The sequence below is a fragment of the Liolophura sinensis genome, chromosome 1 (genome assembly GCF_032854445.1).
Source record: "Liolophura sinensis isolate JHLJ2023 chromosome 1, CUHK_Ljap_v2, whole genome shotgun sequence".
Lineage (NCBI taxonomy): Eukaryota > Metazoa > Mollusca > Polyplacophora > Chitonida > Chitonidae > Liolophura > Liolophura sinensis.
In genome coordinates, this window is record NC_088295.1 from 25,888,336 (window position 1) to 25,903,490 (window position 15,155).

General features: G+C 38.1%; 1 protein-coding gene across 1 annotated transcript; it reads right to left on the reverse strand.

The window, feature by feature from the left end:
* Window positions 1-3,259: 3,259 nt before the first annotated feature.
* Window positions 3,260-14,830, reverse strand: LOC135473291 (lysosomal alpha-mannosidase-like). Its single transcript, XM_064753174.1, has 20 exons — window positions 14,668-14,830; window positions 13,988-14,090; window positions 13,266-13,415; window positions 12,333-12,526; window positions 10,716-10,821; window positions 10,063-10,157; window positions 9,842-9,913; window positions 9,480-9,596; window positions 8,684-8,890; window positions 7,970-8,042; window positions 7,643-7,682; window positions 7,424-7,493; window positions 6,982-7,104; window positions 6,414-6,530; window positions 6,104-6,230; window positions 5,744-5,817; window positions 4,837-5,064; window positions 4,285-4,403; window positions 3,837-3,938; window positions 3,260-3,302 (listed from the first exon to the last, which is right to left on the reverse strand). The coding sequence occupies exons 1-20, from the start codon at window positions 14,791-14,793 to the stop codon at window positions 3,260-3,262; spliced, it is 2,286 nt and encodes a 761-aa protein (XP_064609244.1). The 5' UTR covers window positions 14,794-14,830.
* Between the last annotated feature and the right edge of the window lie 325 nt (window positions 14,831-15,155).

Below are 15,155 nucleotides of genomic sequence, written 5' to 3' on the forward strand. Positions count from 1 at the left end.
ATAGCGATCTGGGATTAATAATGCGTTCGTGATTACTTCTGGGATCACAAGACCCATACTGACGACGACATCAGAAAGGACACTGAAATCAACAGACATTACATGTGCTGCAGACACCAGGCGTGACACCAGACAGGACACTTTACAATGCCTTAAGTACATTTTCCAAAGCTTTTGGATCCGCCACATACATGATGGGAGTTGTGGACATATACACGTGAGTTGGTCGTATGCCTGTGTTCATAACCCAAACCATGACCGACCGACCGAAAAGCAGCAAGATTCATGTAATTAGCCCCGTGTCCCATAGTACAAAGAGTTCCAAGTGCATTTTGTTCCCATTTTGTTTTTCACTTTTAGCAAGGGAAATGTCAATGTGTCAATGCAAAGTATCAGCAGATAAATTTCCATGCATCAATCTGCTAGCCTGTCCATCCAAAGATACCGCCATAACCACACCAAATGTGGCTGGCCGGTTAAGAAGTATGAAAGTAGTTTTTTAATTGACGCAAATCGCGACGTCCAACACAGACAGCGTTTCTCCAACAACAAACAAGACAACTGTCAAGTAATAAAGAAATAAGTGGTTTTCACAAGAATTCTTTGGGTAATATTCGCGAATTAATAAAAAAAAAATGCATGAACAACTGTTTAGTACAAATCCATGCAAGAAAACCACATCCACTCAGCATGCATCTGGGGAAATGGTGGTGATATATTCCACACAGGTTTACATTTTCTTTCTTCATACAATATATACAACACTGCCAGTTTTTACATACATTCGACTAACAATGTAACATCATCTTTTTTTTTGTCAAAAATATTACACTTAACATAAATTTACATACAATTTAAATCACAAGTTACTAAACAAAATTAAAATGACTTTATCGGATGCCACACTAATAGATATATACAGTAACAGTATACCAACAATGTAAAACCTTCAAGGACGCAAAAAGAGAAACAAAAATGTGGCTACACATTTACTATTAAAACATTCATTGAAACCATGATAGAAGGAAAAAAGGGTAGATATATGTCAACTATTAAAAGACTTGGGTGAACAAAAAAGATAGGTATATATATTTACTTTTAAAACATTAATGGAAACAATGGGAGAACCGCTGGGAGGTTAGTTATATGTAAAATGATGTACATGTTTCTGTTAACTTTTAACCATTTATGGAAACATAAAACTTACATGGTAGCTATATATTACATATATTATTAAAATCTGTCCAAGTTCACAGGTGGCATGTAAGTAAACTCCGTGGTAAAATGTGAAGTGTAAATAATACATCATGATCTTGTAAAACACTGTATTGAAACCCACAACAAAAACACCCATGTCCAGGACAAAAACATGGTTAACATTTAGCAGTTTCTGGAGATGCAACAACTTCTTTTTGTACCACTGTATCTTCAAATATGTGTAATTTCGCATGTTTTTCCTTTCTTTGCCAAGGAAAGTTTTCCTTTCTTTTCTTAAGTGGTTTAATATCTGAATTATTCAATTTGAATAAAGGGTGTATCTTAAAATTTTACAATACATGTTGCAAATTTAATCTTTACATTTTTTAAAAATTATATCACATATAACACTGAACATAATGCCAATAGATCATTCATTAAATGTACACCCCAATGATGGTAGATACCCTAAAGATTACCTGAAATACAGTACATAAAGCAAGACAAATACATGTACATGTACTTAAAACGCATTAATAGCCTCGAATTTGAAAGAAATGTTAAATTCTAAAACACATTTTAGCACTTCAAATATAAGTAAACTAATTCATATTATAACTTCCTCACCTTCGTGAAACAGCATTTAACAGTCTGTTTAACAAGAAAGCCTTTAACCAGAAAACAGCAACTCAAGAATAGCATCACTAATACAAGTAACAGCAACTTGCCAGATCTCTATTACAGTGAAAAAGAGTAAAGAAGTAAACTGCCTTCTGAGAGAGATTTGGGTTTTGAGATACATGGACGAGAAAATCACAGGGGCCACATGTGGAATATTTTACACACGGACATGTAATATCATGAGTAGAGCATCCTCTAGGTATTATGTCACCCTAGGTTCATCTAGGCGTGAAGGCCACTTGATAGGTTCTGATCTGCATAGGTGTAAGAGTTACATCCCTTGTATCACGGTAACTCTCCTGTTTCTTGATCTCCTCAGTTCCTGAAATATATTCACACAGTTGTTATGAAGTTATGAAAGCTTGCTTACCCATTCTGTGTAATTTTATCTCCATATAAAGACTTAAAACACTTGCACAGCATTCAAAGTTGTATTTTATTCATAGAAAACAGCTGAAGATTTACAATGATGAGAACAGAACAATAGTGAGCTTGACATATATCAGTGTAGTTTAGTTTTTTTCACACTGGCAAATTACAAAGGAAGACACAGGTAAGTAGACAAATAGATGAATAAACTACTGACCTGTTTCTCCTACTATTTTCCATTTCAGTCTGCTGACATCAGCAGTTTTCTGGTTAGCACCTAATGTCAATTCTTCTGCACTTTCAACATTGAATGATGAAAACAAATCCTGAAAGACAACAGTCAAATTACAGTTTGAAAACACACAAATCAATTCATAACAAAATTTATATAACACTGCACATTTGCTAATAAATTACCTTACATATCTACGTACACAAATGTGACTGGTAAAGTATAACAGTCTTGTTCACGTATTGGCACATATGTACTTCATAGAAATAATACAATAACCTGTGTTAAGAATAACTAACATTCCCATAATATGCCAAAACCTGGACATGTATCTGTGGTCAAACTTGTTGAGTATTTAGGGTAGGCTGTTAAAATAATTGGTCTATATCACTCAAGTATGTACATGTAGCCAAACTGCCTTCAAACACTGTCTGCACCAGAGGTTCTCCTATGCAAACAAATTTCTGACAGATTTCAAAAGTCCAAATTTATCTCCTTTCTTCTTTAAATATTATATTTTATTTAATTTAATTTAATAAAATTTAAAATAATAAGTATTATGCAAAGAGTAAATGATTACAAACTTTACAAACTAATACCACTACATTTTGTTGGATTCTCAGGGTTTCTTGGCCAATTCAATGGTATTTGTTACCCCCACCCTAAATACCATAGTCTATGCTGTAAATAAAGGCTATAAAATAAACCATATGACTACTATCACCTGACCATTAGACACCTAAACAAACGGTCAAAAATCTACACATATACTAAATACGATCACAGAACAGTAAACCCCTCGAAGCGAAGCGAAACTTCTCTCCTACAATCAAGTAATAACTCAAATTTTACAAGGCCCATAGTTTTTCTGAAACTTCCGCACAGACCTGAATTTCTATAAGCTAACTGATCTCTTAAAAAGTTGATAAATGTACATCCTATGATATACATGTATATAATATATTAGAGAACACCGATTAAATAGAACGGTAACGACATTCAGATAGTTGACAAATGTCACACGTAACCTATGAAATACCTGAGGTATTGCTCTAACTGTTCATGTAAATGGGGATATAGAAGCAACTTTCACAGTCTCTAGCACCACAGCCCTAGCAGAATTACGTTTTATTGAAATCTGCACTTACGTTAATTGCAATACATTACATTTCCCTTACCTAGAACTACTCAAAATACTGTGCAATCATCACAATAACTAGTAATAAACGTTTACAAGAAACTAATGCAAAACCCTACCTTGATACCATTTGTAAAAGAGCACGAAAAAAGTTCTGGCGGCAGGAAATGTTTTCAGGAAACCACTTCCTCAACAGTAAAACCTTCAGGATCCACTTACATTCTCTTCAGGATTTGTCGGCCATTGGCGTCTGTGTAAAATGTTCTGTCAGTCATCATGTCTGTCTGAATCCGATTCACAACCTCCTTCCCGACTTTGTCGCTGAAATACGGGAAATTATACCTGTCAACTGCACCGGAGTAAAACAAATGAAATGTCTGTGGCAGTGGTGTTTTTGTTTAAAATTCTCTCGTTGAGCAATGGTAGAGCGTTCAGTTCTTGTACAACGTCAGTCATGCTAAAGGAAAAGTTGTAAAACTTTGGAAGTTTTGCTGCTTGTATACATATAAAGTGCTGTTCAATATTATTGACTGAATATTTGTTGAATATGACAAATGCATGAAACTTTGGCACCTCTTTCATTAGAAGTATTTTTCAGGTCCCACTCCGACTACAAATATAATTAATAGAACTGCTTGTGAAAACATGGCATATAAAGGAGACTTACTCGATGGGGATGGGTCCAACTGTCCACTCCAGCTCAGCATATTCGGCGTCCTCGTAGAGCCTGATCACCTGACTGACCCACGGGCTGAACCTCTGCTCCACCTCCTGTACAAGAGGACCCTGGGGCACAGACAAACGTGATCGGAGATTGAGGTGACTGCGGCAATACGGTAAGGTTCGGTTCAAGATGTATCGGTTCACTCAAAAGCATTATTTAACTTCAGAATTAGTAGTTGTTGTATGAACATTTAATGATCGGCTACTTAATCCACTCGTTCTAACCGAAATCCCACTTGTAAGCAAATTCAGTGATAGCTATCTTAGTTTAACTCTTATGAAGCTTGGCTTGTTCAAAGGGCTGATTCAACACTATCTGAGTAATATCACCCAAATAATGATTTCTTTATACAGTATTTTCTTACTTTTCATTTGTTCTAAAATTTTAATATAAAGGATAAAAACTGGTATATTGAAAAAGAAAAACGCTGAATTTATTAATGGATACAAACGTTTAACGACAGTAACAGAAGGCTAGTAACTAGAAAACGTTAACCTGTGCGATCCTGGTATGTTTCACTGATGTACCACTGTTAAACGTGTGCGGCTCCATTTCGTTGGGTCTGAAGATGTAAGCCCCGGAGGCCTGGAACTCCGGTTTGCTGTTGTTGCCTATAAATCCCGTGTAGTAGGCGAATTCTTGTTTTAATTCTACCGATACTTGACTGTCAAGGTTTTCCATAGCTGATAGGTGTCCAGCGTCATCAAATGTGAGAGAGATATGCTGAAATGTGAGTCCAAATGTAAACCAGGGTAAGCGGCAAATATCATAATGGTAGAATATATTTATTTTCGCCACCATTCAAAAGTTCTAACAGCATACAGGTATAAAATGGCCCGTGTTGGAACACTTATAGCACTTCATTATCACCGCAAACCGGGTAGCTTTTAGTTATTGATCTACTAGTATCTTAATGTTGCAGATAATAAGTACCGTTACGTTTATTTATTTATTTGATTTATGCCGTTCTCAAGAATATTTCACTTATACGACGGCGGCCAGCATTATAGTGGGTGGAAGAGTCCGGGGGAAACGATCCACCCTCCGCAGGTTGCTGGCAGGCCTTTCACGTATGGCCGGAGAAGAAGCCAGCATGAGCTGGACTTGAACTCACGCATTGGTGTGGTGCTCCTGGGTCATTGCGCCGCGCTGTCAATCTAACCAGCTAAGCCACGGAGCGCCCAGAGCGGTTATGTGTACCATGACAGAATCAGTCATCGACTATATCCGTATCGAAAAATTGCTAATATGAATTAGGGCACCCTAGAAAAAATTGGTTTAGTGTTAGCCAATTAGTATAAAGGTGTCTAAAGAAAATGTTTAATATATTTTTGTATTTTTACGATCATAATTACGTTCATGCTTTCCTTGTTATAACAAATAGTTATGGAAACCGTAATACCTTGTTCTTTAGAACTGTATCGGCACCTGTGATGTCCAGCTCGCGGAATTCACTTAGATTCTGGTCGGGAACATCTGACAAATATAGTGTCTACTTAGTGTATCAGTTCTTACTGGTTTTGAATTGTCTGTGTGTTTGTTTTAGAAAGCAACGGTCAATTACTGAAAGAATATTTAAGTACTGAAGAATAATGTAACTGAGGTGACGTATTCCAAACACGCTTCTCTTCAGTTTAAAACGAGGTGAGGAACGATTTATGAGAATAAGCAAATGATTATTTTTGTACATGTAACACATAAAAAGTCTGCGGCTTTCATATAGACCATGTACATAAATCTACTGTTCCTCCTCAGCACTTACCGCCAGTCATCTGAACAAAGTACGAGGCAAATCCTAATGCCGGTATCGTAACGCTGAATACCAGCTCAAGGGTGGCCTTACTCTTCCGTTCTGGAATGGACATGGTCCTGGCGCTGACTGGCAGTAGCTGACAGAGAACAGCAAATCACGACAACAGCGCGTTAACATTCCCATTTTCACCGAAAAACTCAGTGTTATACTATAAACAGTTATTATAAAAACATTAAATCAGGGAGATGTATTAATTTCATTTATTCTGTTTGTTAACTTTGAATATTAAATACCATATTTTTAAGTATCCATACATTACCTGTGTGGCTACAGACATTCCGTCTGAATCTGTCACATTATACGTTCCTGCCACCACGGGCAGGCGCACCCAGCGGGTTACATGACGTCCCAGAGGATTGTAAGCCAACATCACAAACTGAAGAGGACAAAGCGCAAGAACAAAATAACAACCAGCACAGTGATAAGAGCGAGGGTAGCGCGATTTTCTTTGTGTGTGTTTTCTTTTTTCCTTGACATGCGTGTAATTGACGTCTCTTTCAGTAATATATTTCTCAGATGTCTGCGGTGACTCTTTACAGGAGGCCTGTTCCAATGTCGACATATTTAAAGCGCTGCCTCACTGAAAGCCATTGGAAGACACCTCATGCCGAAGACACCAGACACTCAGTCACAGAACATGTGATATCCACATTTTTTCGCCCGACAAGATCACCAAGATTGCCGTTTTAAGATCTTACACTCAACCAATAAAGTTGACCATTCAGATAACATAAAAAATTCTCCTCAGTTTTTATGCTATTACATACTGAAGAACAAATGTATACAATGATATCTTGTGAGATTTTGTTAAGCGCCTCAGTTGTTACCTGTTTATTATTCTCTGTGACGTCACACATACTGATATTCAAAAGCCCACAGTAGTGCTGATCGAAGGGTACATCCGTCCCGGACTTACTTATTAACTTCTTGTAAGCGTCATTAATGGTTTTCTGGGAAAACAACCAATCAGATCATATGAACGAAAATAACATTTCGTTTCAAAAAAGAAACAGTTTGAAACATTCAAATGTGGCTGTCACTTCTTTATATACACACAATTCCAGTATTGTAAAACATTCTATCAACATCAACATTTCCATAATTAAAGTAGAAGCCTTATTTACACTGCCATAGTCAGATGACACTGGCTGTTCAGTTCAAAAGATGTGTGCTAAGGTTTGGAAAATCTATATAAGGAGATTTCTACTTACAAGTGTGAAGGAGTTCAAGAATTTCGGAGGAAGGAAGACAGGTAGAATAATGGCTTACCCTACATTCGTTCACTCCGTTTGCCAATCTTTCAGCGTAATCATAGGCAACCACCTGCTTCTCAGTTCCTCTAAAATGATAGTAATATGAAACTGTCACATATTTCTTCAAGAAAATATGGAAAACATTCAAAGCTGTTTAGTCATATTTCATTTGATTAACATTAAAATGTACATAAATAGTAAATACAATAAACTTACATACATACAATGAACTTACGAGACTCCATCATGATGCTGGGCCACGCCCATCGCCTCCTCTGTAAAACGAAAAAACAGCCTGAGCAAGATGACGAATGCCCATAAAACGCCGTCTTTCAAGTTTGTTTTTCCGGAGGTTTATTTTTATCATTCGCATCACAATACAAATATAAAAACGCATGTCTGCGAGAAAAACTTAAATGAAGACGTATTCTGTGACGTCAAAAGTAACATATTTCAAGGGGTTTTTGGTAAGTTTCATTCTTGAATCAACTAGTCTTCATTGTAGATCCTATTCCAAACCACTGCAAATCTATACTATAAACTTTCAAAAGGTAAGACTTACTGAGAACTTCCACGCTGACAGAACTATGCTGAGAATCGTCAAGTTGTGCCAGGGCATCCATTTGTTTACACACCTAGGTAACAGATAAATAAGAAAACAAATTCAAGCTAAGCGACTCGTGAAGATATATTTAATCCACTGAAGTGTCTGTGTTCTTCCAATCATACAGTTGTTGTTTGGTCGTTGATAAATATCTATGGGAAGTGTATGATTTGAGTTATATGTTCATCTGTGTGATATCTCCAAATCTAATTGTCGTATAAACACACATTCACATACCACTCATCAAGCGTAATGGACGTTCCCCATAGAAAATGCATTTTCGAAAACAACGTCAAGCACAAACTATCGTAGTGATAAAGCAGTATATCAGAAAGTATAGCAGGGAGTTAAGTCAAGAAATGCAGTCATATCTATTTGTCGATCGGATTTGTCATTCATCGTAGGAAAATCCAACTGTTTGATTTACCTGAAGAAAACTGATCTTTCTATTGTACCTGAAGAAAGATGTTAGTCTGTCTGACCTACCTGTAGGAAGTTGGTAGTCTGTCTGACTTACCTGTAGGAAGTTGTTAGTCTGCCTGACCTACCTGTAGGAAGTTGTTAGTCTGCCTGACCTACCTGTAGGAAGTTGTTGGTCTGTCTGACCTACCTGTAGGAAGTCGTTAGTCCGTTCGACCTACCTTTAGGAAGTTGTCAGTCTGCCTGACCTACCTGTAGGAAATTGTTAGTTCGTCTGACGTATCCCTTGAGAGCAGCTCTGCTAGTAAAGTAGCCTGTCCAGAAGCTATGAGCTCGGTGAGCGTACGGGAAGAAGTCATCACTTTTGGTTGTCCATGTTTTGTTTGCCAGGTTTAGTTGTTTCAGATAACAGGATGGAGTGGAGTAAAGTAGATTCACTTTGGTATTGTTCAGAGTTTGCTGAATCGAAAATGAGAGAAGAATGAGTCTAATTATTTCACTTGTTACAGCAGTTTAGAGGGGTTTTGAGTGCGTTGCACAATTTACTGTATTTGAAATAAAAATTCACGCAAAAAATATATTATTTAAGATGCCAGTAAGGGTTATAATCTATTACTTTAGATGCTGAAGCCAAGACTTTTCCATCGAGATACCATCGTGCCATCTGGAATGAATAGAACTCCTTAGACAAAATGAGTAACTTGGCCATCGTCGAAGTTCTCGGTCAAATACAAGATGCTTCGTGATAAAGCGAAAATATATTACAGACAATCTTACCGCATGTGCACATGTGACTAAATATCATCCCCTACCTTACAGACAGGCGGATTGGGTCAGCTTTGCGACCTCAAAATAAAGTTAAGAGTATTTGGGGCATTTGAATTTACTGGGTAAGAACACGGTTGTCTAGGTCAAAAACAACTCAAAGATTTTGGACACGTCTTGGCTAGATTTTGCGGTTTAGGGTTGATTATGGTTATTTTTGTTCTTTCCTGGCACTTTAGAAGCTGACATCGAAACGGAAAGATATACTTTCCGTTTGTCTCACCTGTTGGTTGACATATTTGATAATCTTGTCCAGGTTCTTGTACCAGGTCAAAGCGTCCGTGTACTGGAAATCACTGCCCATCGTCATAATCAGATGATCGGTAGCGTAATGCTTGGCCTGCAAATATTCATGATCCTATGTACATATCAAAAAGAGAAGTGTTGAAAACTTGAAAAAGTCTGTTATATGGACGGGACTTTTGGGGCAGAGAAAACAAGTCAAAATAATTATAAATGAAAAAAAAAATGATTCTCAGAAGTATCATCAGGTTGTTAAGGCACTTTTATTGTAGATATCTTAAATGTGGAAAACTTCTTGTAAAATTACTTTCAGACGTAGTTCATATCAGAGCTGTGTCATACCTGATCAGCCACGTCTTTGAGGAATTGGTTAACTTTCTGCGGAACATTGTAGTCATGTAGAGACTCGTCATCCTGAAAGATTCAGAAATTAAATTATTAAACACATGACATAATGTGCTACAGAGTTCTGAATAAAGATAATTCTTTTTTCTTGAAAAAGTAAATCTTAAAAACGGGAATAAAGAATGATTTTGATATGAGTGGTGATGAAGACTTCATACCATAACGGGGTCGCTACAGTCGTACGCAAAGCAGATGCCAGGTGGGGGTCCATAGCCATCATACAAAGCTCCCGTGAATAGAGAAGAAGAAATTCCTGTGGAAAATGCAGCAGTTCATAAATTCAATGAAGGAGTAATTAACCTTTCATCATTTTTCGGATTTCTCATAAGTATAACATTTACCAAACATTTTGTTTTTCGAGACAGCGGAACTTGGCCCAGTGGTGAGACGCTCGGCTCCAAACACGGGGCAAAACAAAGAGTGGGTTCAACCCCGATCTTGGGCAGGGAAATTCTGTTTCCATGTTATCAGTGTATTATGACCATAAGCGGCCAATATTGTGAGGGCTGAAGACCACTTGAACAAAATCTGTATAACCAGCGAAGTAAGTATGGGGTAAAACAAATATATGAAAAAAAGACCAAGATCTATATTTCAACACACACACAAAAAATAACTAATAATTTTAAAAAGTCAAATATTTCAAAAGGTTTACAGCAACATCAGGTTTACATCCGGTTTATCATTAAAGAGGAGTAATACCTTAATCCTGTGTAAAATTTAGTGTCGAAGATAATACGCTTTCTTGCTGTCTAGATAAGTATTTAAGTTCAGTACATGTGATGTTTTGCTGGAAACTGTCGAAACTTGCCTAAGTCATCGCTCCCTTCCCAAACCATTTCCATTGTCGACGCGTTGACTCGGTAATCTTTATCCTGGTAGTCAAGGCGGCCGAAAAATAAACCGTCATATCCCATCTGTAACAGACATGAGTCTACATTAAAACACACCGTCCTATCTCACTTGTAACAGACATGAGTCTACATTAAAACACACCGCCTTATCCCATCTGTAACAGACATCAGTCTACATTAAAACACACCGCCATATCCCATCTGTAACAGACATCAGTCTACATTAAAACACACCGTCATATCCCATGTGTAACAGACATCAGTCGACATTAAAACACACCGTCATATCTCATCTGTAATAGACATGAGTCTACATCAAAACACACACATTTCTCATCTATAATAGACATGAGTCCACATTAAAACACACCGTCATATCTCATCTGTAATAGACATGAGTCTACATTAAAACACACCGCCTTATCCCATCTGTAACAGACATCAGTCTACATTAAAACACACCGCCATATCCCATCTGTAACAGACATCAGTCTACATTAAAACACACCGTCATATCCCATGTGTAACAGACATCAGTCGACATTAAAACACACCGTCATATCTCATCTGTAATAGACATGAGTCTACATCAAAACACACACATTTCTCATCTATAATAGACATGAGTCCACATTAAAACACACCGTCATATCTCATCTGTAATAGACATGAGTCTACATTAAACCACACCGCCATACCTCATCTGTAATAGACATGAGTCTACATTAAAACACAGTCATGTCATCTGTAACAGGCATCAGTCTGCATTAAAACACACCGTCATATCTCATCTGAAACGGACATCAGTTAACATTAAAACACACCGCCATATCCCCTCTGTAACAGACATTAGTCTACATTTAAACACACCGTCACATCCCATCTGTAACAGACATTAGTCTACATTTAAACACACCGTCACATCCCATCTGTAACAGACATTAGTCTACATTTAAACACACCACCATTTCTCCTCTATAATAGACATGAGTCCACATTAAAACACAGTGGCATATCTCATCTGCAACTGACATCAGTTAACATTAAATCACACCGCCATATGCCATCTGTCATAGACATTAGTATACTTAAAACACACCGTCATATCTAATCTATAATAGGCATCGGTCTACATTAAAACCCACCATCTTACCTCATCTGTAACAGACATGAGTCCACATTAAAATACACCGTCATATCTCATCTGTAACAGGCAGCAGTCTACATTAAAACACACTATCGTATCTAATCTGTAACAGATATGAGATAAAATTAAAACACACCGTCATATCTCATATGTAACAGATATCAGCCTACATTAAAACACACCGTCATACCTCATCTGTAACAGACATAAGTTAACACTAAAACACACCGTCATATCTCATATGTAATAGACATGAGTCCACATTAAAACACACCGTCATACCTCATCTCTAATAGACATGAATCTGCATTAACACACCATCATATCTCATCTGCAATAGACATGACTCTACGTTAAAACGCATTATCTACTCAGAACCCCATGGGCTTTCCGCACAGCGTTACAAAAAAATTGTTGAAGAGCTCACCTGAGCAAAGAGAGAGGCTTGTTCTCGAGAGTGGCCAAAAGGGTCAATCTGCCAGGCCACCCTGGGTCGAGCACACTCCCCAAACGTCTCCCGGAGAAAGCGGAAGCCCAAGGTGTGCTGGTCAATGATGGCGTTATAGTGAGTGGACGCCTCATCATTCATCGACCAAGCTCCCAGAATAAACTCCAATCGACCTGAAAACAAGTCAGTAAACGTTAAGCTTTCACGGGCACAATGGATTCATCTATTATACAGGTTCCACATTTCACCTGAACACCATGGTGCGAAATATGTGTTTCAGTATGCAACGACCATTGATCGACCATTTCTAGCTTGTTAATTTCCAGAATTTTCTATTTGTCAGCCAGAAAATGCAATAAACAGTTTGAAAAAACAGAAATCAATCAAAATGATGAAGTTTTTCACCAACTGGAATTACCTATCCTGATGACCCAGAATGCTCGGTATGTATATATGCTACGGGTTATACGTCGTTCTTTACAAAAAAATTTAGTCATACGACCATGAGGAGTCATTAGGTGTACTTATACAGTGTCTTCAAGTGACAGGCTGAGTCCATGCCGGCGAAGCGCTGCCGCCACTGAAGTATCATGCCGAAGACACCAGATATGACACCCCGCCCGGTCACATAATACTGACACCGGGCCAGCCAGTGCTGTTTCCTTGGTCTAACCGCTCAGTGTTGAACACGAAATAAACATATATAAAACACAAAATATCATATTTAAAGTTGCTGGTACGGTTTTGTATGCTTGGTAATCCAATTGTTAACATTACCATAACCATAGGAAATTACATTTGACAACATAATACAATTGAATACTTCTTTGACAGCAAAGCTTCTTGTTGCTTAAGTACGTACACTGCATTCACTACCAGAACTATTTCACAAAGCGGGTACAGCAAGCTCACCTTGATTGACCAGACCTTTCACGATGTGTCTTATGGTATCGTCCTGTTCATCCCACCATCGTTTAAAGAAGGCAATCTCCACATAGATAAACCTCCTGGTCGGGTCCATTTGTATTTGAGGAATGACCGTATCCAGAATATATTGTACACCTGCATTTGTAGAGATAAATGAACGATTTAAGGTATTTAATTCTAAAAATTATTGGGTGTCAGACTATAGCTGTCTGCATTATTCTGTCACCATAAGGACAAAGTTCTCTAATCATCTAGAGCCAAGAAAACATTTTATGTCAAATATTGAATTAAATTCGCTTCAGGTTATATCCATATTATTGATGGAGTATATCCGGTTAATTTCTTCCATTTTTCAGTGCCGATGGTCGTTTAACGAAAGCAAGCTATACAAGGTAAAAAAAAAAGAAAGAAATGTATTTGTTTTCGATCTCCGCTATTGACAGGGTAAAAGTAAAACCATTTTCACCCGTCTCGAGCCGCACAATGACATAGGAGCCCCCAGACCAGCTCAGTCTGGCTTCCCCTCTGGCCCTACTTGAGAAGGTCTGTCAAAAACCTGCGGATGGTCGTGAGCTTCCTGCCCAGTTTCCTCCTACTATAATGCTCGCCGCCGTCGTATATGTGAACTATTCTTGGGTACAGCGGAAAACACCAATCAAACAAATAAATAAACAGATAAAATCAGTGTTGAACGGTATTATATTTACGCTGGTAGTAGTATTGGTCCACGGTCATGATCCAGCCGACGTCATCATGAGTGTGAGGGACAACATGGACGTTGATCATCCCTTCTTTCACTGGATTACAGCTCTGAGAACAATATAATGAAGAAACAGATACACCGAGGAAACATTTTGAGCAACAAAGAGAAAGCGTATAAGAAATCTTTATCATAGTTTTACGCAATGTTCAAGGCATTCTTCAAGGTGCATGTAGGAGCTGACTTTCCTGTTCTGAAAACAACCACCTTCGACAACTGATGGAGACAATACAGCGATTAATGGTGTGCTGCCACTCAGTGCTGTCTTGATTATGCTTTAATTGGAAATCCTACACATATTCGCTTGAAACAGAAGATGTATTTAGAGCACACGTGTGCCATGAAGAGATAATTTTAATACACCGTAACTCGTGTACTCGGATCCTTCGTTTCTAAACAACCATGGCATAATACCATTCCCAAAGCTTTCGTGGTTATTCTTATCGCTCTCATCCATGTTCTACAAATCATTAGAATTCAGGCGTCAGACTGAGCACTTAGTGAAACAACTTCTGTAGTTCCACACAAGCACGTACACTTTGATAAGCTGGTGTTGGTTACGGAAGGTGTGAGCTACATGATCACGCCTTTACCTGTCTACAGAGTAAGTTGGCCTAAACTACTAACCTCATAACCACACGTGTCATCATCAGGAACTGACTCTCTTTGATCTGACGAGAACACAAGGGTTTTCCCCATCACCCCGAATTGAGAAGCGATGAGACCAACCAAGACGAACATCAAGGTCTCCATGTTACTGGAGGTAGGCAAGAAGAAACTATCGTTCCTCTTTCTCTTCTCTGCCTGTCTCGTGAGGTGGTAATACGACACCACATGATTTCCGAATATTGATGAATATTCATTAACTGGTAAATACAGTACTTTAGCCCCGTATCAGTTATCAGTGGAGAACAACAATACCTAGCTATGTCAAAGGCCAAGGACGGAGATAGGACCGGCGTGCCAGGTCGACTTATTTATTTCTTTATTTATTTATTTGATTGGTATTTTGCGCCGCACTCAAGAATATTGTATTTATACAAAGGTGGCGAGCATTATAGTGGGAGGAAATCAGGATTAGCCCGAAAGAAACCCACATCCATCTACACGCGGCC

What these genes read in the sequence shown, in the direction of transcription:
- LOC135473291 (XM_064753174.1), bottom strand. Translation starts at nt 14,793, where the DNA reads ATGGAGACCTTGATGTTCGTCTTGGTTGGTCTCATCGCTTCTCAATTC. An exon ending in GAAAGGTCTGGTCAATCAAG is followed by an intron (nt 12,527 to 13,265) that starts GTGAGCTTGCTG and finishes ACTTGTTTTCAG; the next exon opens with GTCGATTGGAGTTTATTCTG. An exon ending in CAGCATCATGATGGAGTCTC is followed by an intron (nt 7,494 to 7,642) that starts GTAAGTTCATTG and finishes CTATCATTTTAG; the next exon opens with AGGAACTGAGAAGCAGGTGG.